The sequence below is a fragment of the Poeciliopsis prolifica genome, unplaced genomic scaffold (genome assembly GCF_027474105.1).
Source record: "Poeciliopsis prolifica strain line A6 unplaced genomic scaffold, Auburn_PproV2 SCAFFOLD023, whole genome shotgun sequence".
Taxonomy (NCBI): domain Eukaryota; kingdom Metazoa; phylum Chordata; class Actinopteri; order Cyprinodontiformes; family Poeciliidae; genus Poeciliopsis; species Poeciliopsis prolifica.
In genome coordinates, this window is record NW_026562398.1 from 7,140,360 (window position 1) to 7,164,951 (window position 24,592).

At 38.9% G+C, this 24,592-nt stretch overlaps 1 protein-coding gene across 5 annotated transcripts; it reads right to left on the reverse strand.

Moving 5' to 3' along the window:
- Positions 1 to 1,764: 1,764 nt before the first annotated feature.
- si:dkey-70p6.1 (uncharacterized protein LOC570575 homolog) lies at positions 1,765 to 23,923 on the reverse strand. 5 transcript variants are annotated; one of them, XM_055045843.1, is made up of 8 exons: positions 23,538 to 23,923; positions 13,131 to 13,355; positions 11,502 to 11,559; positions 10,574 to 10,652; positions 10,408 to 10,449; positions 8,158 to 8,621; positions 5,837 to 5,974; positions 1,765 to 3,983 (listed from the first exon to the last, which is right to left on the reverse strand). In XM_055045843.1, exons 2-8 carry the CDS (start codon positions 13,262 to 13,264, stop codon positions 3,450 to 3,452), a joined length of 1,449 nt encoding a protein of 482 aa, XP_054901818.1. In that variant the 5' UTR covers positions 13,265 to 13,355; positions 23,538 to 23,923; the 3' UTR covers positions 1,765 to 3,449. The 5 variants fall into 5 exon arrangements, with proteins under 5 accessions (XP_054901818.1, XP_054901819.1, XP_054901822.1 ...); XM_055045844.1 differs by lacking the exon at positions 23,538 to 23,923 and adding an exon at positions 13,962 to 14,254; XM_055045847.1 differs by lacking the exon at positions 10,408 to 10,449 and having other exon boundaries at positions 8,158 to 8,711; positions 10,619 to 10,652.
- Positions 23,924 to 24,592: the final 669 nt, after the last annotated feature.

Below are 24,592 nucleotides of genomic sequence, written 5' to 3' on the forward strand. Positions count from 1 at the left end.
CTTTATTGATCCCAAAGAGGAATTAAATGTTGTTGTAACTCATATCAATTCAGATTATTCAGAGTTGTTGTAAATAATGATCGCTGTTGGCAGGGACTTGATAAAATATGCAAATTTACATTAAGAAATATTCACATATCTGTGTTTGATCTATCTTTTTTTATTACATTTCTGGACAGGAAAGTAAGTTAGTTGGAATTAAACAACTAAAAATAAAGTTGTTTTATTTTGTAAACAAATGATATCAACAGAAAAAGAAAAAAATGTAACAAATATAGCCAATGAGAAAGCAAGAACCCGCTACTCCTGTCTGCAGCCTTTAAAAACCAAAGAGTAGATGCATGAAACTCGTTCAGACAAAATACAACTTATTAATGTTTACAATACAAAATTTGTGGCCATTTTTAAAAAAAAATCTCCGTTTTATTTCTGGTTTTAGGTTCTAAATCAAAGAAAAACAAAACATTTACAAAATTTGTTAAAATGGTGCTTAAGTGACATCCTGGAGGTCATCTGCAATGAACCTGATGATTCCCAAATATGAAGATTTTTCTCATTTTAGTTTCATACAGGAAAAGGACCGCCTTCATTTCCTTTGTAAATAATCCTGCAATGCAAACGTAGCCACAGTTTGAAAATGGTCGACGTCTGTTTTAGTTTTCGTCACTTTTAGATGTTAGCTTGGTCCGTTCTCTTTTAATATTCTCACCTGAAATGCACCAGGAGAACCCCCTGAAGTCGGAATACTAACTGGAAAATTTGGTTGTTATGAAACAACACTATGTTCAAAATCCAACATGGCTGCCGTGCACATTGAAATAGTGAAAGTGCATCTGAGGATTATTGTGCAAAGAAGGATTCTTCTTAAAAGCAAGAAAATTACAGACACTGCATCCGCTTTGTGAGAAGGTTAATAAACAAGTGTCTTCCAGCAGAGACTTCTTCCGATCGACAGTAACACAGACTGCTACAGCAGATCCTTTTTGGAATACATTTAATTCTCTTAAATGTCAATCTGAGTTTTTGAATTAAATTGAAGTTTCTGGCATATGTCATTTTATTTCTGGGCAGCTTAACTTTTTTATTTGTGTATAAAATGAAGAAGAAAAAAATCCTTATTTCGTTGTTGGCACAATTAGCAAACCACATCCAAATAAGTCAAGTTCAACTCAGGTCTTATTCCGAAATCTGATTTCCAATCATAAGACGCCAACTGCTTATAACCTTTAAACAAAACCTCACTTCAAAACTCCTGATCTGAAATGATGCCCGAAATAGAAATAAAAAGGTTTACAAATAGTTTTCCTCCTTTTAAAAATCTAAAAATAGAAATCTCTTGGCAGCTTTTAGGATCAGAAAAGCTTTCTGCTCGTTTCTCCCTCCACTTTTTAATAAGCGAGACTATGAGATAAAACTTCTTGTTTTTTTTAAAGTGCCACTTTATTACAAAAGTATAAACTTGACTTGACATTTCATGAATAGTAATCTTGATATAAAACATTACAATCTTTTGCACTTTAGCACTTAAATTACACGCTTTTTCGAATACAAGACCCTGTAGTCTGAATAGCAAACACACAACATTAGCTGCCACATTTAAAACTTAGCAGGGCTTTTTCCAAGAACACACCGTAGCTTCATGGCTTCCATAAAACAACAAACAGAGAGTAACACAGAATATTTTTTTACATTGCAGCTGTTTTGCAGTTTTGTGTCACATTATAAGTCATTCCAAAAAACACAACTAAACATAATAGAAAAAGATAGATTTCTTGACACTGATGATATATTTATTATTCTTTCTCTTTTTGTCATGTACATACACGTTGCATCAACATTACAGTATAATCACATTGTTTGTTGGGGGATATTTGGTTGAGTGAAGTCGCCGTTATTGTTCAGGTTTTGGATGTAAATTTATTGTTTTGTAAGGGGGAAAGGTTGATGCTCTTTTAGTTTATTTTTTGCGATATATTTTAACACTGATAACAGAGAGAGCGTTCATCAATGGAGCGATGATGAGACGTGACGTTAGCTAACACAAGTCAGTTCCTGTCGTAGCTCTCCGCGCTGCACTTTGATGGAAACCCAAGCGGATTCATATGACCACAAGGCAGGGATGATCCACAGATGTGACTGAGCAGACAGGGGCGTGTTGAAGTGGGGGGCGAGAGGGGGGCGCGGACCGTTCTCCTGGATTCATTTGGGCCGCAGCAGAGCATCTAAACTCCGCCAAGCTAAACACATCCTTCATCAAACCGGCTTAGAGCTCCACAGAGAAATAAAGCAACACAGTAAAAACAGAAAAAAAAACAACAACAAAAAAAAACAGTAAACAACCAACTACAAAAGAAAATAAAAACATTCATATAGAGAAACCACATGACAGTGCTTGTTATTTTTTTTATTTGTTTTTGCTTTTTTTTTTTAGGCATGCAACTCGTAGCAGGCAAAGTGCAGGAACAGGATCAACAAAGTAAAACACTTCATATACAGACAGCAGTGGAGACAGTGTTCAGTCCATGTCGAGTGAAACTTCATGGAGGGAAGAATCCGATTGGCTCTCTTTTTTTTCTGTTAAGGTGAAAATGGTCTCAATTTGTCGAAGCTTTTAGGATGCAAAAATGTGCAATTTTTCATTATAATACTCTTAATAATTAGTTTTTCTTCTTAGTCCCTGAGCTTTCAAGTGTTTTGATTAATAGTTAATTTGATTTCTATCCTGATCAAATATACAGGGAAGGCCTGTTCACCACAGACTAAGTGCTACTAAAATATTTCCCCAATTAGAGGTCCAGTTTGGACCGAACATGGGACTATTTTTACCCGGTAGAATTGAGGAAGAATTTAGGCTTTTGACTTCTTTGTGCTTTGCACAGATGTATCAGTAAAACTGAAGTGCTACCGTTTACCTACAGATCACTCTGCAATGGTCTTGTGCTCATTTATTATTCACTACCTTTGGATTCCTTTAAGGTTTGCAGACAGGACTTTGTATTCAGCCCAGGTCAAAACAGATCAACATTATCACCCAAGTTCCTCTGGACTGCAAAAACACTAAACATTCCTTTCATCTCGTTTCCAGTGTAGCAGATATTTTACTACACTTAAAGTCAGAAAAAACTAACTTACAAGGAACTTTTAGGAAAAAGATGTTGGAGCTTGTTTTAGGTCAATAAGGTCAGGACATCTCAAAATAATCATTGCCATAAAACAAACTGCCAAATCCTGCTGAAAAGTTACTTGTAAGTTTGTTTTGCCTAATTTCACGTCTACTAAGACATTTGCAATAGAAACAGGAGCAAAGTACTTGGTGATATGTGGTGTTTTTGCAGCGTGGCGCCTATGAAAGGCCTGATGTCATGACTTTAATGTAAACAGTATGTGTGGTGAGCATGATGGGACCCAGCAGTGTCAGCTCAGAGGGGGGTCACAGTGCAGCCGCTGCCTCAGAGCCCTGTAACGTACATCTCCATGCCGTCGTTGAAGGTGAAGATGGTGGTGGTGCTGGAGGTGGCGGAGCCCTGCTTCAGGTCGCCGATGCTCTCGTACAGGTTCTCCCCCGGCAGCAGCAAGGCTTTGGCAGGAAGGTGTTGCAACTTGGGCGTCTGCTGCGTGGGCGGCGGCGGCGGGGGGTGCTGCTGCTGCAGGGGCTGCTGGGCTTTCTTCCTCCTCGGCCGCAGCGTGGCACATGTGTTCGGGGGCCGCTCGCGCTTCCAGGCGCCCCCGCCTTCCATGTTGTCGTACGCCGGGTCGCACTCCTCCGTGCCGATGGACTCGTAGCAGTGGTCGTCCAGGGAGCCCCCGACCGCTTTGCCCTCTTGAGGGGCCCATGTCTGCGGTTTGACCACAACGCTGAATCCACCGTCTCGGTCCCGGTCGCCTCGACCCAAGGTCCGGAAGCCGAGGTTCGCCGGGGGAGAACCCGGCATCGCTCTCTTCTTCTTTCCAGGTTTGCACACTTTGGAGTACATCTCAGCCACCTGGAATCAGTCAGAGATGTTAAAAAGATGTTCAAGGATCCTGGTGCAAACAGCTGCTCCACTGCAAAAACACAAACTGACTGGTTCTCTAGTTTCTAGTACAAATATCTCAGTGCGCTTCAAATTAGACAAATTTACAAGTTACTTTTCAGTAAGATATAGAACTTGTTTTATGTCAGTAATTCCTTAATTTTGATTTGAAAATTTACAGATTATTTCTCTTGTAATTTGGGAAAATGTCTTGCTATCAGTGGAATAATCTGCCTGTGGAACTAGAACTTTTTCATTAGTATCAAGGAATTATTTACTCAAACAAGCTCCTATATTTTGCTGAAACGTTACTTCTAAGTTAGTTTAGTTATTTCAAGTGTACTAAAATATTTGTAACATAATTAGACCAAAATTACTTGGTTAGATCTTGTTTTCACGGTGTGACCAAAAATGTTCTGATAGGTTACTCTGTACCTGAATTTTTACTCCTACTTTAGTTAATTTCCTGCTACTTTTCAGAATAAATAAGTTGAAGTAGTGCTACTCATACTGGAGTATAATTTTTGCATACGTTGTTTTGCAAAAGTATTTGTTTGTATTCAGCTCTGCAAAAATAGTTCAAGTCCAATGAAATTAACTCTCTGGACAGAACAGGATGATAATATTAAAGCTGTTTTCTCTACAACTCTAAATGTTTCCCAATCCATCTAGCAATGCAGTGAAAAAGAACCTCAGGGAGCTGAAAGAAAATAAAACTCTGCGGCAGAAACACATGCACAAATATGACCTCCATTAAAAGTAATCACCAGCAAAGGAAAAGAGGAATCCTCTCTTCAAAACCGAACACCAGCGGCAAACAAACAAACCTTCCAACAAGAAAAGGCAGAAAACACTGGAGCTCATTGACCAGTTTTCAGCTTTTCTTGAAAAGCTTCATGGACACCAACATTCTGATACCGTTTGTGTTTTCATCAGCGTCACCAAGCAATTAAAGAAACCTGACTTGTTTCAGTAAAGCCCCGAAGCGCTGAAGCTAAAATAAAACAGCTCTAGTACGATTAGTAAAACACATATTTGTAAACGTCTACAATCTGCAACATATTTTACACTTTTTTCATTTCAGACACTAAAATGTACAAAAAACATTGTTTAAAACCTGATATTTTTGATTGTAAGGAAGAAAGTCAGATATTTTGTTTACATTTCTAGTCTCGGGGTGTTCAAAGTGCGGTCCGTGGGCCATTTTTGGCCTCTGAACTGAATTTGTGTGACTCAAACTTGCAGAAGAAAGAATAATTCAAATTCTGTTCTTACTCTGACAAAAAATTCAAAACTGCATGTTTTTTTTAAATTATTGTTAAAGAAAGGCTACAATAGTATGAGCTTGTTTTAAGTAAATAATTTCTTAAAATTGACTTTTAAAAAGTACTAGTTCCACAAGGAGATTATTTTATTTATAACATGGGAAAATGTCTTGTTAGAAGTTATAAGTGAAATAATCTGCCAGTGTAACTAGTGCTTCTTAATCAATATTAAGGAATTATTGACTTAATCAAGCTCATATTTCTTGCTGAAAAATTACTTGTAAATTGGATTTGTCACTAAGACATTTGCACCAAAAACTAGACCAAAAATAGTTGGTAACAATTTGTGTTTTTGCAGTGTAATCCTATATCCTTTTCCTTCTGCTTCATAATCGTGCATTACTTTGACTGGGCCATTAGTTTGGGACAAAAATCTAAAAAAGTTCAACGGGAATGAATACTTTACGGCATTGAATGGATGTAAGTAAATTGATTTGTAGACGTATTAGAGGTAGAGAACAACAAACATTTTGAATCGCATTACGAGTCGTCACTCACCACTGCGGCAGACGGTTGTATATTCTCCACTAAATGGGCTCCCAGTGGACCCAGCGCTTTATTCTGGAGCATCAGCATGTCCTCATCCTCTGGAGGCTTCCAGATGTACTGCTCTCCATTGCCCATAAACATCACTTCCTGTCAGCACAGCAACAAGCCATGCTTTAGGACAGAGTTGGTCACATGTTCAGGCATGCTGCTGCGGAGACGGGAAGACCGCTCCCGCAGTGAAAACTGCATTTTGAAACGGACTCATGGGTGACAAATTAACCTCTCTTAAGAAATGGTGTAGTGTTGGAGTCGTGTTGAATGGATTTCATGCGGCGCTGAAGAGATTTTCCCTGAAAGGTGGAACCTGTGAGGAAGCAGGTGCTTTTATTGTAGATGACTCAATTTCAGCGAGTTGCATCATCCAAAAGGAAATCTGTGGCGGTCAGACCTGTGAGCAAACTGCGTACGCTTGTAAGCCTGTGAACTGTGCGTGTAAATGAACTCGGGTCACAGCAGACAGCGCGACCTTTCTGACCTCAAGCGGGGGCAGCAAATGGCGTCCCACTGTCTCCTGGAGGGGAGCAAAGAGCCGTGCATGTACAGTAAAAACCAGCCAGCCAACCTGCTACGAACATATGGAGGAGGTGACACCACCGAGGGCAGAAAGACAAGAACCCGACCACAAATAAACAGGTTCACAGCCTGGACTTCAAAGAGGTTTAAGCAGAAGTGCCAGCGTATGAGAACAGCCGGGGAAACTGCATCTGGCACAATTACAGCCACGCAGATCCTCCGCCAAGAGGAAACCTCACAGAAACGCCACGCTGGAAAGGTTTACAGAGTATTTCTGGTCTAGTTTCCAGTGAAAATACCTTAATACACTCAAAATAAGACAAAATTATTACTATTGTTTCTGAAAAGCAACATTTCAGAAAGATGTCGGAGCTTAATTTAAGTAAACAGTTCCTTACTATTGATGAAAAAGTTCTAGTTCTACTGGCAGATTATTTCACTTACAAGATATTTTTCTCATGTGATAAGCGACACAATCTGCCAGTGAAATATTTACTTTTTCATCAATATTAAGGTATTATTGACTAAAACAAGCTCCTATATAGTGCTGAGATGTTTCTTGTAAGCTCATTTTGTCTCATTTCAAGTGCATAAAGAAAACAGACTGGAAAATAGAACAAAAATACACAAAAAAGATTTTACGTTTGCAGTATCATACGATTCAAACTAACTGAAAAAAAAACGTTTCCCCTCCTCCGCTGTGGGGGCGCTGCATTAAGAACTACTGAAGGAAAATGTAAATAATAGGGTTTCTCTTTGTTTTTTTTTCTTCCAGTAGCTTTAGACTCTCGCGTCTGCTTTGGTTGTCTTCACCCATAATGCCCTGCGTTGTGGTTTGCTTCCTGTTTTTGGAGCATCAGCTCGCATCCACAACCATGACCTAAAGTTCATGACATGTTGCACTTGTACCCGAAACTGGGAAATTACGACTTCCTAGTTTGAAAAATCAACTGTGATGCCAAACCTAATCGAACCACTGGGAAACTGGGAGCAACTCCAACTACCCTCAGTTACAACTTGCAAGGCGGCGCTCACATCAACAGGAGCAACATAATTTTCTTTCGCAAGACACAAAAGTAAGATTGCCTCTAAAATCAGTGTGACATGTAGCGCCTTCAACTCTGAACTGGACTAATTACAACTGATGTTTGTCTATGGAAAGTAAAGCTCAAAGTGATGTTTGTAAGCGGTATTGCAGATAATGTTTGAGGGCTTCGCCATGTTGAAATTCTAAAGTCTTAACTAAATCGCTGTTGCCTCGGGTCTAACGTCAAACCCAGATCTGAGCTACGAATTCCCGGTTTACCTGAACGCACCATTAGATGTGATGTTCGTCACCTACGACGTCAGTGAGCGTCAATTTCAACATTTCGGATGAAGCATGAGGCGGGCTTTACTAAAGTTGTTTTTCTAGAAAATCTCTGAGACTGATATCAAAATTAAAACATGGCTCCTTCAGGAAACTGAAAGAAATGGGTTTTCTTTCAAGTTTTGCACTTTTGAAATTTTTTTAGAAAATTTCTGAGATTAATCTCAAAATTTGAGGTTTTTTTTCTTGAAAATATTTGACTTTTGAAACTCAGCAATAAAAAAAAATGCTGACATCTAAAAATTAGTTTTTTTCTAGAAAATTTGTCGTGGTACTCGTCTTCAAAAGGAAATCTGAGAGCTGAACATCCAGGAAGGAAACCTTTTTCAGTGTTAACTCTGTAGAAATGTAGCAAAAGATTTCAAATGATGGAATAAATTGTACCAACCTTTGGGAATGATGGGACATTGAAGGCCTCAATGTTTCTACGAGGCAACTTTGTGCTGTGGGGGTGAGGCGGCGGGGGGGCTGGATGCGACGGTGGCCCGTGGCGTGGAGGTGGGGCAGGCGGTTCTGCCATGTCCGTCCCACTGTCCCTCTTCTGAGGCGCCTTTTCAGCCTTCCTCAGCTTCCTGACGCAGGCGTACTCCGCCGTCTCCGGAGGGTGTGGGGGAGACATGACCGGGGCCTCGGGTTCGGGCAGCGCTCCGTCCACCTCGCCGTCCGGGTCCGGGGGCGCCGGGGTGTTGGCGGGAACGGCCGGAGGGGCCGGAGTGTCCGTCTGCCCGGCCCTGCCTACCATGGCGTAGAGGGCATCGTCAGTACGTGCAGTGGAGGAACGTTGGCCCACTTCTGAATAAGTGTGCTCGCTGTCCTCTCCAGTCCCAGAGGGGATCTGGGGAAGCTGCCTGCCTTGAGAACGAAGGTCAGAGTTAGACCGGCGGCTGGGCAGCGGCAGAAGGTCCATGCTGGCTGGACGTTTCTTAAGATGCCTCCGCAGGGCTCATGCTGGCGGCTGTTATACTCTCTGTGCAGCTGACACCCTCCAGAAAACAGAATTCACATCCCTCCATTGATTCTCAAAGGGTTTACGAACATGGGAGAAAGGAAAATCTGACAGTAGGGCTCAAACGATTAATCGAACAAATCGTGATTAATCAATTATTGAAATGATCACCACCTGGCGATGTAGCAGCCCCCTGCTGAGAAGACGGGGAAGTGAAATTAGAAGACTAATGAATCGGAAAAGGAATAGTATTTGAAGTATCTCTGAAATACTGAAAACGCTGATTAATCGTGATTAATTGATTAGAGAAATAATTGTCAATTAAATTAGTAATTGGTAGTAATTTCTAAAACTTTGTATTTTTGTGTTTTTATGATGTAAAGCAGTTTGAGCTGCCTCGTTGCTGAAATGTGCCACACAAATAAATGGTTGGTTAATCGATTAATCGCTAACTGGATGCAGACTCATGTGACACAGACAGAGCTAGAGACCCCCCCAATTATTAATACGCCTTTTCTTTCCTATCGCCCCCTTCTGGGAAGATGGAGAAGTGAAATTAGAACACTAGTCAATGGAAAAGGAATAGTTCAGAGAAACTATTCAGAGGAATAATATAGAATCGTGTCACAAAGGTAGAGATGGAGATGCTCCAATCTTTTCTAGCTCCCCCTCCAGGGAAGATAGAAAAGTATTTGAAGCAGGGCTGAATGATTAATCGGATTAATTGATTGTTGAAATAATTGTCAACTAATGTAGCAATCGATTACTACATCAACTGGACTACACAAGCTTATAGCTGTAATAAGCCAAAAATATACAAAAGTATACACGTTTTGCGTCTAAGATGAAAATCCTTCCTTGTCTGGAGTTATGTTCAACCAGAATTTCAGTGTCATTTTTAGCTACACCTGTTTCTAATTCCGTAAAAATAAATATCCTATTGATCACCTTTGGTGTCCAATTATTAATGAAAAAATAATCAACAAATTGACTGCAGTTTTTTAGCTGCAGATGCATCTTTTGCTACAAATGATCAAGCGAACACTAAAGGAATGTTGTGGATTTTTGGCAATAAATTTATTTTCTTATTTATAAAAGAATTGTATTATTTGCGTATTTTAATATATTCTGTATTTTGTAAAAAAAATATATATACCTCCTTTACCCGATTAATTGATCAATCGTCTGAATAATTGATTACTAAAGTAACTGGTAGTCGCAGCCCTGTCTGAAAGAGACAGTAAACTGGGAACTGACATAGATGTTTGAGTATAAGGATCCAAACTGGCTTCATCACACTGCCGTGGAAGCGGGACAAATATAAGGCAGGACATATGTTTCTATCTCTTCAAATCCTCCTGGGCGCCTGTCACGGTGCCCACAAACGCAGCTCCCTGTTGACTCCGAGTGATGGAGCTCCAGGAGTCGCCTTGGCGCTCTGATTCCAGCATTTCTCTCTTTGAGAGGGAAATGCTCATAAATTAGGTCTGAACAGTCTAATTAAAAAAAGCTGAATCTTAACTACGATGTGAATTCTGTTTGCGGGTACATTTCTCATCTTACGTCCTCAGATTTGCTCATATTTTAAGGGAATTTGGGCCAGAACGTGTATTAAAGAGTCCAGGAAACACTGCAAAGACCTTCAAACTCAAACTTTGGTGTTTTTAATGGTTACAAATAAATGATACTTACAGTGCATACCCCGATGCTTTGTGTTCATGTCCCAAAAATCAACTTGAATGACACAGAAATTATTTTGTCATGCAGTTGAAACAAGAACAATAGTTTCTCCATGACAACAATGAGGTACACTTTACAGGAGCACACAACAAGGTTTATATGTGAGAGATGCACTCACTTTTGCCATTGCAGTTCATCTTGTTCATCTCCGTGTCAGATTTACTGATGGACCGCAGCTTTGACTGCTTGAGTATACCCTGAAACACACACAGAGAAACCAACAAGGCTAAATTCATGTAATGTTAAATTAAACTGAGCACAAAACTTTAAACATTAAGTTTGGTTGATTATTTTTTTAATGTAACAATACGTTTTGGCAGCAATTCATATACCACTGGAAAACCTTCTGATTTCTCCTTAATTGGCACAATGTTTGTGAGGAAAATGCATTTGTAGATAGAACTGAGTATGTGGGTCACAACTATAAAAACCATGAAGCATTCTTCACCAAGAGGTCAATTCTGCAATCGACTTGTCTGAGCTTCTGGTGATCCAGGTGCTGACAGTCGTGTCAAAATGGTCACTAAAGTTGTTTCCATGCCTGATAGTCCAGTAGATTTGGTTTTATTGGGGACCAAAATTGCAGCATTTGTTAATTTTTCACTTTTACACTACACTGTCAAATAAACCAAACCGTTTGAAAAACCCATTCCCCTCCTCGTCTCTAGGGGCGCTGCACCACTAACTACTGAAGGAAACAACTCAAAAATCTCTGAAGAATCCATTATCTACTTTTCCATTGACCATATCATTGCACAATTTGACATTTTGAAAAGAAATTTTCTAAACAGGAACAAAACTTGTTTTTTGATGAAAAGTTTTGGTTTGGTATTTTAAGACTGGTGGATAAGATTGGCTTCACATGCAAGTATCAGCCTATCACTAATCGCCCAAAATTAGGAAATCGTCCGGCCGATAAATCAGTGCATCCCCACAAATAATCATTGTTACCATAAAGGAGTATTAAATCACTCTTACTTTTTTTCCTAAATTTAGATATGTTGGCTGCAGTCCAATTAAGATATTATGATTGTTTTGATACCTACCATGTCCATGAGGCGGTGTTTTCCACCTTCACCGGGGACATTGTGCGTCTTCCCCTTCCTGTGATAAAACACAAACGCTCTGTCATACAGGATGCAAATCTGATGCTCTGATAGTGTGCAGCTTTTGTGCCCGAGTCCTCCTTTTTTTTTTCTTTTTTTTTTTTTTAGTACAAAGCTGAGTCATTGTACGATTGCATTCAAGAGAACGGCACTGATTCACATTTGCACATATGCCTGCCAGTGGTGGGAGTAGCAAAGCACATTAAGTCAAGAGCTGAATGCATTTCCAAAGAAGAAATGGTTGTTCATTTACAAATAATGTTTCTGTCGATGAAAAATCTGACAATTTATTACAACTTAGTCACAGCAGGGAGAGAAAAATTTATTTTTAACAACAACAAAAAAAAAAAAGAAGTAGTTGTAGGGTTGAGAAATTGTAAGTAGTTTAACTTACAGCAGCTAAAGAAGAGATTTGAAAAACATTTCATTATCAGTCTGAGGAGCAGCTTTGTTGGTTATTTCACAGCTTTTTTAAAGCATTTCTCTTTTTATTTTTTCTATGCAACCGTTGGGCATGCAAGAGCATGAACATGAGTTTGATTTGATCTTTCACCCTCTTCTTTCCAGATCACTTGGAACAGCTTTGCTAAACAATATAGTTACAGCTAATTTTCCTGCAACCAGGCAATGTCCCGACATTTAAAAACCATGCGCAGTCTGTTGCCAAATTCTGTACAGTGTTCAAAAGGTTGTTCTCTGAGTTAAATGTCAGTTTTATTATTATTTGGTTTAATGTAGAAATCCAAAAAGCTTTAAATCAAATCATAACTTTCAGTCATTAAGATGTAACAAGCTTCGAATATGAATCTCTTTTTATTTCAAAATGGTTAAATGTTGCAAAAGCCTCAGACATGATTGGTAAGACAGAAGTGAAAATGTTTTGATATTTTTTAGTTGAGAAGAAGTTGCTCTGTTTGAAGATAAAATGGTTTTATCACATTAGGAAGAGCATTCTTAAAATTAAATAGAATTTATTCGCTTTACAACTACAACTAATAATAATTTTTAGCTATCAATTAATCGATCATTCTGACGATTAATTGGTTAGTCACATAAAAATATTGACACATTCTGCAGATTTTTCATTAAATGATTTATAAACAATATTAAAAATACTTCAAAAGATGCAAATAAACAAATAATTCCTTTCATTGTATTGCCTAAAATGAAATAACATGGCATTCCTTTAATGAACTCTTGATTATTTGTAACAAAGAATGCGTTTTGATGGCTAAATACTTTTAACATCAAAATGTGGAAAAAGCACAAGTCTTTCTGTTTGATTTAATAGCAATACAGTGTAGAGATGATCTGTTGGTTATTTTTTAGATTAATAAATGGAAGGACTTGATTTTTTTTAAAGAATCTGAACCAAGTGAACTATGAGGAGTTCTTGGTAGAGCGTATTTACAGACAAAGGTTTATTTGTGCAAAAGTTTTGGTTTAATATTTGCTCTGATTGTGTTTTTCAGCATTTGGAGTATTCTTCCCACCTCTGGTGCATTTTTAACTAAAAGTGGATTTACAAGCAGTGGTTAAAATGCACGGATCATGCAGTGTTGCTCTCACCTCTGGCAGCCCACGCAGAGCACCACAATAAGGATGGTAACAACAAAGGCTGAGGCAGCAGCGATAGCGCCCAGCAGCAGGACCTTGCCGTAGGGAGGAGCCGTGAAGTTCAGCCCGTCCTGCATGGAGGCCATGTGGGAGCGCTGGCGCTCACTTGCTCTCACACACACACACTTACACCCTTACACTCATGCACGCAGCGAAGTGCCACGGTCTCACTGGGATCTGCAGAAACGGAGAAGTGCTTAATTACAACGTTGTCTGACCTTTCTAAATCATTACAAATAAGTTATTAATGAATGACTCTGTCTATAATTGACAGATCTTATCTATGGACTAAGTTAATTCATAGGCATCCATTTTCTTAAAAACCTGAATTTTCTCTTATCAAGATGACTTTTTATAGCATAACAGACAAAATGTTTCATAATATGCTGAATTTAAACATTTTTAATAAAATATCAGTAGTAAGGATGCAAGTTATCAATGAGTTAATCTAAAGTTGATCTTATTGATCAACTAACAATTAATTGATAGGCAACCCGAGTTGCCTATCAATTAATTGTTAGGGGAAAATGTTTCATAGTATGCTGAATCAAAGACAACTTATTTAATTTCATTTTGACATTATCAGCTGTATAACATACTCAGTGATTATATTAAAAATTCTGTTTTTCTGACATTAAACTGAAGACATATTTATAAAACACAACACAAAAAAGATGAAAAGAATAAAATATGTGAAAAATTTTCCCATGAATACAAAAGTACCTTCTGTGTTTGCTCTTGAATGAATTTTAAAACTTTGCTCTATGAAGTGAATTAACTCACCAGACCTTAAAATCAACCGGGCTCAATAGCTTCATGCTAAAATTATTCTGTTGTGGCCTCCGCTCTTCTGTCTTCTCCTTTCTCTTAGCACTTCGGTAATGTTTGAATTACTGATGTAAGCTAACATGCTAACACTGCTAGCCATAAAGCTCGGCTGAATGAGCGTTATTACGGTGATAAAATAAGAAGTTTATCGTGTTTTATTTTAAAACTGAACCGCATAAAGTGCATTTTCCTCCCATACGGACTTCATCTCGACCGTTCATTCTTGGCCATTACGCTTCGGCCCCGCCGCCATCTTTGTTTTTTTTGTCAAGCTTAAAATGATCAGTGGCGCCCTCTGCTGAATGGCGGCCAAACTGCAACACGAAAGACTTACTCGGACTTATTAAACTAATAAAAATGAATCGTTTGCAGCTCAAAAAGCAGCGCAACCAGAATTAAAAAATGTCCTCTTTGTGTTGAAGGCATAAGGAGAGCAGTGGTTTGAAAAGAAGGACAGTCTGATTTCCCATCCCGCGCAGAAGCAGTGAAGTGAATAGACATCCAGCCTGAGGCCCCTGCTTCTGCTTTAGCATGTTTAGGGATTACTATGTCACAGTTACAGACATCAACAGCACAACTTCCCACAAACACAAATTTTCAGGTGTTTATTTTCAGCAAAACAACAGTAAAATGACGCCTGTTTGGTTGAATCTGGCCGAGGGAAAGATCAGTCGATCTGTTTGTCACACAACTGTTGATCCATATGGAAAAATAATTACCCCCCTCTACATTTGAACCGCTGTAGAACCAACAAACATGCATCGGAGCTGCAGTGAGTCAGAGCCGAACATGCCAGCAGGCAGAGGAACCTGAAACACTGACGGAGACGAGTGTGAAAGCAGAATGAGCATACAGAAACATTTCGCCTTTCTTCCCTCCCCCCAACTCTCTGCTCCTCGCCGCCTGCCACGTAATTTCTTCTGGCAGCGTAATATGTTATAAATAAACAACAAAAAACACAGAACTGCACCAAAAGACCAAGCAAACAAGTCTGATCTCTGTCAAATCATGCCATCTGTCTACCATGACACTGTGTTTTCATGTGTGTTTCTCACTTGTCTGTCAGAGCCAAGACGGCTGCGTCCTGCATAAGGACTGCTTCAGATCAAGCTGCATATCTTCTCTTTCTCTCAAACATTTATTTTGTTCTTAACTGATTACAGTTTGTATCATGTCCTTGAACAAAGCATCTTTCTTGAAGCACCGCTTTAGAGTGGCCTCCATGTTTATTCTGGTATTTTGGTTTTTGTCAAAATGAGAAGAAGGATGTCGATAAACTAAAGTAGAGGTAACAGCTCAGTAAAAGTAACGTTAAACATGTTATGTTGTTTCAGAGTAATGCTAGAAAAAAGTTTTTATTTCTGTCCCAACATCACAAATGTAAACATGTGAAGTTTACTAAACTTTAGTGGTGTTTTAGTCAGATGATGTTAAAATAAAGGCAGGAGGGTTTGGAGAAAATCAATCAACTAATACCTGAAAAAGCTCCACATACCCAGTATGGATATGTTAATATTTGAAACAACAGGACTTACAAAATAAAAAGATCATTTGGTACTGAACGGGATTATGATCTAAATAGATAGATGGATGGACGATTGGTTGGATGGTTGTTTTGATGGTTGACTGATTTTGATCAGTGATTGGATGGATGGATGGATGGATGGATGGATGGATGGATGGATGGATGGATGGATGGATGGATGGATGGATGGATGGATGGATGGATGGATGGATGGATGGATGGATGGATGACCTTTTTCTGCAGAGAAAATTAGGAATAAATTCTGTAATTCTGAATATTTTCCCATATTTTTTTTATCAGTTTCTCCAGAACAGAAAAATAATTTGATCAAAATCACAGATTTTTTCTCTCAGACTAATCAAAACCTTCACCGATACAAAAACATCCTCTGGTTCGTTTGACGCCGTCTGACAACCAGCGACTCCTCTTCATCTCCTCCCACGCCGTTACTGTCACAAATAACCGAGTAATCTCAATTATTTGGATCATGTCTGAATAATTATCAAGGCTGTCTTCATTCACAGGCGTGAAGCAGCATCTAACTCCAACAATAACAGGTTATCACAACAAATACACAACACAGATATACAAAATGTGATATAAGAAGAAAATGATGCAATCAACATGAAATGTTTTAGTCTGAGAGGGAAAGGGTAGTGAGGTATTGTTTCCTAATAATAAGTTTATTTCTCTTTTTTGACTTCATTGGAATCTATACACATAATACACTAATTTTGGATTTCATCACCAACCATAAATACTATTTACTGATTGCTCTTAAGCCTCATGCTGCATAGAAACACTAAATATAAATATAAGTGTATAAATGTATCAATTCATAGTCGTATTGTTCGCAGTATCTCAGTTGCAAAACACTGTTTGGTTGCAATGTCATATTCTAAGAGCATGAAAACAATAATATCACAAAATTTTCATTAAAAAACTGACATTTCTGAGTTTGAAAAGGTGAAAATTTGCTATAATATTTTGAGATTAATCAGAAAATTGCTAGAAAAAAACACTCAGATTTTTGAGTTTCAAAAGTAGATATTTTTTTGACTTTTTGAAACTTGTTTTTTTCTAGAATATTTTTGAGATTAATTGTAAAATGTCTTGATTTTTTTCTAGAAAATTTGTGCTTTGAAAATTTGCTCCTTTTTTTATGTTCTCTAGAACATTTTTGAGATCAACGTGAAACATTTCTGGATGTTTTCCAACCACATTTCCAATATCTGGAGCTCAGAAATGTCCTTCTTTATTTTTGAAAGAAATCTATTTCTTTTGCAGAAATATAAAAATTTGTGTGTTTTTCTAGAATTTGTTTTAGAATAATCTCAATATTTCTGGAATTTAAATTCATTATAGTTTAGAGGTATTCTTGTGTTTTTCTAGAAAATGTGTAGTTTCATGCATAAATTTATTCCCTTTTCATGTTTTTTCAAGAACATTTGAAATTAAATATTTCTGGGTTTTTCTCCAGCAATCTTTTGACTTTTTGAAGTTGTGAGATTTCCTTATTCTTCCTAGAAAATGTCTGCAATTTATCTCAACATTTTGTTAATTTTAAATTTTTAAGACTCAGAAACTTCCTTCTCAATTTCAGAAAATGTCTAAGTATTCTGCAGAAATTTGCTCATTTTTTCTACCCATAGATCTAATATGTTGTCATAATCAAGTGACATTCTCATGACAACAATTAATCAAAATTGTTACCTTGGGGAAAAAAAGCATTTTCATGTTAAATGACATAATCAGCCATACCTAGTTGTTGTTTTTTACAATATTTCATCTTTGTAATTATTACATTTGAAAGTGAAACTAGCTTTTTGTTAGCATAATAAACACATTAAAGAGATGGTGAAAGTTTGCTCTGCTTCCTACTGTTGCGGGTTTGCAGACTTTTTTTTGGTAATTTGCATTTCCCTCAGTAGACATCCAGACATGAATCCAACTGTTCCCAGCATGAAATCTAATTTGCAGCAGATTTCCCACACAGGCCTGTTCGGTTATTCTGTGCACGCTGATCTGAGCTTCCTCGCTTTGTTCAGGGAATCCTAACAAGCGGGAGCACAACAGCTTTGTTTTCTGCTTCAAATCACTTTGATTATCATCATTACTATTATTATTAAACTCCATTAATAAGGGACATTTCAACAGCAGATGCCCAAGTATTATAATTACATCTTTAAAGTATGATTTGTAAAAGTGAATATGTTTTCCCAGCATGTCTATCAAACTTGTTTTAATAGCTGTAGCTGTCTGCGGACTGCTTTAAATGTCACAGCGGAGAATCCATCATGCACGGATCATGAAAAGTCTGAAATATCAGGCTGGATTTAAAGAACAATATGCATCTTTTCTCGACCGTGTCAGGATAATTGTATCTTTGCTCATTTGACAACAGAGCTGAGTGGCGGAGACAGAGAGCGTAATGAGAGAGAAGAAAGGGGGAAGGTGGAGGTGTGGAGGAAAAGAAAGAAGATGGGAGGAAGAAAGACATGCGTGGGCGTCGTCTGGCAGGTGTTTGAAGATGATAACAAGATGTCACATTTCCCAAAGAGGACTCCATTCCTTTACTTTATTCCTTTCCTTTAACTCACTTTACTGCCTTGATTCTTTTCCTTTAATAATTTCTCTTCCTTACTTCCCATTCCCACTTTTTCCCTATCCTTTCTTTTCCATCATTTCCATTTTCTTTCCAAATCGTTTCCCTTTTCCCTGTAGAACATTTCCTTTCATGTTTTTCGAGTTCAGTCCAGTCTTCAAAGGTTGCCTAAAACTGTACGTCATTTAATCTGAAGATAAATCCAGCTGTTCTGTGACGGCGTCAGAGGTTTGTCAGAAAATATCAGAGAACAAACGGCAAGAAACCACAACAGGAAGGTCAAAGGTGAAGTTTAAAAAAACTGTATCTGAATGACTCAGTTTTCAGGTATGCCATCTGAAAATGAAAGATTATGCTTGCAATTGCAAACCCTATAAGTGATCTGCAGTGTTTCCTCAAACAGATCAGGATAGATCTGCGGGCGTTGCAGAACATGTTCAAAATAATTTTTAGATAATGAGATTTTAGTTTCGCTCTGTTCAGTTTATGTTTAGGGCGTCTTGTCACTTTAAATCCAAATAAAATGCTGCTGGCCACGCCCCCAACTTGGATGGACATGTAAATAGCTGCAAACAGATGTGCAACACACATCTTTGAACAGCATTAGTGGAGCCTCCTGCACAATCAACAAGGATCCAGTAAGTGGTTTCTGAATGGTAAGTTAAGAACAAGACACTTGTCTTTTCCAGCAGCCATTGTACAGCGGTATAACCAGCTGACCAAAAGTGCTGGAATTCTGCTTGGTTGCTGGGTAATGGGTTGGGCTTGACCGGGTTTGCTACGTAACAACACAGTGCCCCTGGAATGTGACTCAACAACTGGGAAATTTTTGAAACGGCTCACTTTTCAGACACCAAAAAAGCATTAACTTAATGCCAGGGTGTTTTTTTTAAAGCCCTAAGAGGAATCAGACGACAGGCTTGTGGCAACTCTGGAGGAAATGCAGAGATTCATAACAGGATGATAAATTGTTTGTTCTGCTTTCAAAAACCAGGAATTTATGGAAAACTGACTGGAAGTTTTTTCACAAATGATCTCCACAAGCCATAAATAGGATGCAGCAAACACTAAACCCCACATGGTAGTGGCAGCATTATGCTGCAGGGACATGCTGCTGCAGTAGGAACAGAGAAGCTGGTGGGAATTGATGGATGGAGCTAAATAATCTGGGAGAAATCCTGTTAGAGGCTGAAAAAGACTAAATCTTTAATTATTTGCATTATTAAAAAACAAAATAATAAAAACAGCCTTTGTTTAGTTTTTACTCACACACCGTTGAAACGTGTTGAAATAAATTTTGTATAAAAAATGCTTTAATAACTTATCTAAATGCATCTAGATTCAAATTTTAACATATTCACAATTAATTAGTACAGTTTTATTAATCGATTGTCAAAATGTTGTGGATCTTAATCTGGGAATCTTTGTGTTCCTCCAATCTGACTTTTATAAAGACAAACAGGTAAAAAAAAATTAGAGTTTAATCATCAAATGTGGTAAACAAAAGGTTTGCAGCTACAATTTTACCAAAAATAATTGCAAAAGGAATCGAGTCAGTCAACTTAAGACAAATAAAAGAAGTTTTCCAGATTTTATTTTGTAAATAAAATGTCTACAATTTCACTTAGTTATGATTTTGTGTGTTTGTTTTTTTGTGGCTGTAACATGACAAAATGTGAAAAAATGAAAACATTTTGATTTGAGGAATGATTTACAATCAAGTAGTTGAACATCTTAAATCACACAAATCTGAATCTCTGTACTCTTTTAATTGAAAGTCAGTTAAAAATAAGCACCAGCATGAGGCATTCTGGGAATTTATCTTCTGTTTGTGGAAATTAATAAATTAATCATAAAGGTAGCTGTTTGTTTCAGTTGACCTGTTGACTTGGATCCGTTTCATCCTCTAAACGCCTTAGGAGGAAGTCTGAAGAGTCGCCAGACAGCACATTTGCTTGACTGCACACATTTCATATCACATTTAAAGGTCACTATAATCTCCTTTAGCCGAATGTTTATGGTTTTGTTCAGAATGCCAGGCGAGGCCTTGAAGGCAGACAAGCGTTTAAGGTGTAATCCTCGTGGAAAAGGCACTTTGAGGAACGCGTTTAGCAGCGGGAGTTTAATTTTCTAGGAACATGTTCTGCGTTTACATGTGTTTTCATTATTAATAAAACCAGAGCCGGTTTGGAAACAGGCGGCCCGACTCCGCCAATCTGCCCAGGTTTTCATAAACCACCTGGGAGTTGATGTGGAGCAAAATCCTCACCCTCGGAGTGACACACATAACAGCGACATGGTTAAGTGTGTGTGTGTGTTTGTGTGTGTTAGGGGGAGGAAGGGAGAGCAAGCGAGAGAGAGAGAGAGCGAGGGGAGGATGCTATTGTGTGAGAATGTGAATTAGGTCAAATGTTTGCTTGCAAAGATTAACCATGCCCCTGTGAGGAAGAAGGCTGAAGCCTGCATGTGCAACTCGGGTCTGGTGTTTACAGCGCTGCCTCTCAAGCAAACACCGCCGACACAAATGTAACAGTTCAAATATTAAAGCTACTCCTCGGACTTTTCCACAAAATCAGTTAAACTCACCTCAGACTTTAGTTTGTCACCTATAAACAAACCTGGGTTTCCATCACGAATGTCTGCAAAATCTTTGTCTATGTTCTGCTAATGCTGGAAAAATACACTTTTGTCATTTCAATGTTTCCATCGAAGTAGAAATAAATGAAAAGCACATGTGAATACGCTTGCTCATGCAATTAGTCAATAAAAAAAACACACCAGTGATGATTGTAAACAGTTCATAATTTAAAGAGACAGCGGCGTCTTTTTCAGGCGTTGCGACAAGCCCCGCCTACTTGGGAGCTGCTACATATGTAGCATTTTGTCGATTTAACAGAAGAGCTTTGGATTTAAAATGTTTAAATGACAACTTCGTTATGAACTGTGTGATGCAGGGAGAGCTCTGGAGCCAGCTGTCCAAAAAAACAAAAACAACCTTCATCCTCCTTCATCGCTTCCGCCATTGACCATCCGACTGCTCATCACGTGACTGGGGGGGATGCGAAAAAAAGTGTTTCCATTTAAGTTTTACCAATTAAACCAATTTTGATGCTGCCAAAAAAAAAAAAAAACAGTTCATCATAGCGGAAATCTTTGATCACAAACCGTGAGTTTTTTCGCTGTGTTCTCAGCAAGCAAATTTATTTTTGAAATGTCAAATTGGGCAATTAACAAAAACACAGCTATGGTTAAATTTTTTGTTTCTTAACAAGTTACAGATTTTTTGCAAATCAGTAACTGCGTTTTCATTACAAATGTGCACAAAGACTTTGATATTTCGCTAATGTTTAGAAAAGGCAATTTTGTAATTGCATTATTTTCATTAAATAAAAACCCAATTAAAATCACATGTGAATAAGATTTTTCAGGCAAAAAGTCAGTAAAAAGCAAGACATGCCATGATGCTGTAACCACTTCCTGTCGTCTTCTCTTACGTTTCAGCCAGTAGTAACATCCTGCTATTGATCACATGACTTTTGCCACTTTTTGTGATGCAAAAAAAGTGCTTCTGTTGAAGTTTTGCAAAATACAATAGACTTTTGGCATATTGACAGAAAGGTTATTAACACGAGTCTATTGTAGACTCATAGTCATGTTAGCTGACGCTAGTTCTCATTGTCAGCTCTGTATGGCTCCTTGCAACGCACAAAGGGATCCCCACCAAAGTCCAAAGCAGGATGGATCCATGTTTTTACGTTATTTACTCCAAAATCTGACACTACTCCATTTTTGTTTAGATTTTGCGAAGAAGGAAGTTGCGTTTCTTCATGAAGAACCTCTGATGTCTTCTTCAGAGGCTTTCAGGTAATTTCCTTCAGTAGTTCTTGATGCAACCCCATCACAGGGGGAAGTGAGGAACAGGTTTTACAATTAATTCGGTTCATTTGACACAGTGCAGGCCGAAAATGAACCACAGCAGATCAAAATGTAACAATTGTTGCAAATTTGGTTTTCAATAGAACTGAGTATACAAGGACTATGAATTATGAAAACTCCCATAGGTCTCGGTTTGGTTGAATGAACTCTGTTGCTGTTCAAATGGATGTGTGGATGCAAGAAGGCTGGAGAAAGCTCCAAAAGCAGGAAGTGGACCACAGCGCAGGGCATTCTGGGTAAATACAACCGAAAGAAACACGCATATCTACTTTTTTCTTTTTTCTTTCACCAAAGAGGAACAAGAAATCCTACATCCGCTAAAATCTGATGCTACTCCATTTTTGTTTATGTTGTTTAGATTTTTGTGCTTTTCATTCAGGTTTTTGATGCAGCGCCACCGCAGGCGTGGAGGGGAACAGATTTTTCAGTGTGAAAGCAAAACAAAGCATTTGAACATGTAATAAATGTTAGAATCTGTATCACCAATCAACAGACAATCAGGTGTGGAAACACTGGAAATTTTAACTACATTTTCAGTCAGAACTTGTGTCCTACCAACCCCCCTGCTGGGTGTGTGTCTTCCTTTTTTCTTCATTTGCTAAAATAAAGATGTTCAAGCATGAAGGGCTTCTCTGTGTGTGCGTGTCCAGGGAGGCTAGCTCATGATGGTAACAGCTCAGCAGGCATCAATCACACTCAGCCTGTTGGCTGGCCGGCTCGCCGCGCCTCTGGGCTCAAGCTGCAGCAATGCTGCTGACAACAGGTAACAAACCAGCACTCCACTGATGCCGACTGACACCGACCTCCATGCAAGGGGATTTTTGTTTTTTATCTTGTCTCTGGGTGCAGGTAGAAGCTAAAAAAAAAAAAAAAAGAAAAGAAAATCCATTATGATGCAGTGCTTATTTTCAGGGTTTTGCTTCACTGAGCCTGGAGCCCGGTTCCCTTTTCTGCCTCCTTTAATCATCAAAGCGTTTCCGATTAATTTCCAGATCAAAGTGAGGATGCTGTGTCCCCGAGGTCAGCTGGTAACTAACGCGACAAAGCCAGATTCCCCTCCACACCCCCTATTAATCAGCCACGATGGGGGTGAGGGAGGAAAGCTAAAGGAGGGTCCAACGTTAATGATCTTTATTTGCTCCACATTCAAACACACACAGGAAAAAAAAGGATCGCCAGATCGCCTCCGTCTCATTAAAACACAATGAAGTTCTCAGATGAATGAGCTTTAAAGCCCAAAATAAAGAGGCGATGCGGTGATGCTGAGGCGGCTGCGCACGTGTGTTTGTGTTGGATGGAGGAAACACAAAGAGACGAAGCTTATATTTCCTAGAAGAATAAAAGATGCTTATCGAGCTGAATCTATATGTACATGAATGACCCCCCTCTCCTCCTCTTCCTCCTCCTCCTCCTCCCTCCAGCCTGTCACACTCTGCTTTGCGCTATAGCAGCCCCCCGTACTCACTCAGCTCAGAGGTTTGGAGAGGCGCAGCATCGGCTCCGGTCGCTTCCTTCAGGTTCTGCTTCCCCTCGGACTGACTCAAGCTCCCTGCGAGCATAATGATCCCCAGACCTTCTTCAGGGGCTTCACAGAGCGGGGATGCAGCGCACTTCATGTGGCATCCTGTCCGCGCAGCCCCAGCCAAGAGGGGAGGCTGAGAAGAGCTCAACCTGCGCGTCCGCGTCCCCCCCCACCCACCCCCTTTATCCTTATCCTTATCTGATGATGATGCTGCTGCTGATGATGATGCGACTCCAAAATTATCTCCGACTGCCACGTTTCAGCTCCTCGGTCCCTTAAGCCCCCTCCATCTCAGCTCGCATCCCCTCAGCTCGGCTACCGCGCTTCCATGTGACACAGGCAGAGCTGGAGACCCCCCAATTATTAACCTGGCTTTTCGGTCCCAGCGCCCCCTCCCGGCAAGATGGGGAAGTGCAATTAGAGGACTAATGAATGGGTTGGAAAGGGAATGGTTCAGATTATTTGAAGTGCTGAAACGATTATTATTTATCAGTCGATTAATCGTTAACTGGAGTTTAAAAACTCAAAAACATGCTGAAAGAACAACCTACTCAGAACATCAATTATGCCAAAACTCTACTAAAAAAATTCAATTTTGCATTCTAAAGGGATTTATTATAAACAATTTTCATTTTTCACATCTTTGTTTTTCCAATAGGGTCTCAACTGCTTCTGAAAACAGCTCAAGTTTTTTTTTAAACCCACACACATCCAGTTTTTGTCAATAAGTTTATGTTTATGGCTGGACAAAGAGCTGTTTCCAAATCCTCCCGATTGTTGAGTCACATTCCGTTACCTAGCAACCCCAGCCAAGCCCAGCCCATTACTTGGCAACTCCAGCTGAATTCCAGTACATTTGGTCAGCTGGTTTTACTCTGTATGAGCTGTACACTCTTAAAAAAAAGTCTCTAATTTACTCTAAAATGGTGGCTGCTGTGGTTGCCAAAATTTTACAATATTTATGCAGTAAAATTTACTGTAAATTACTCACTTTTTTT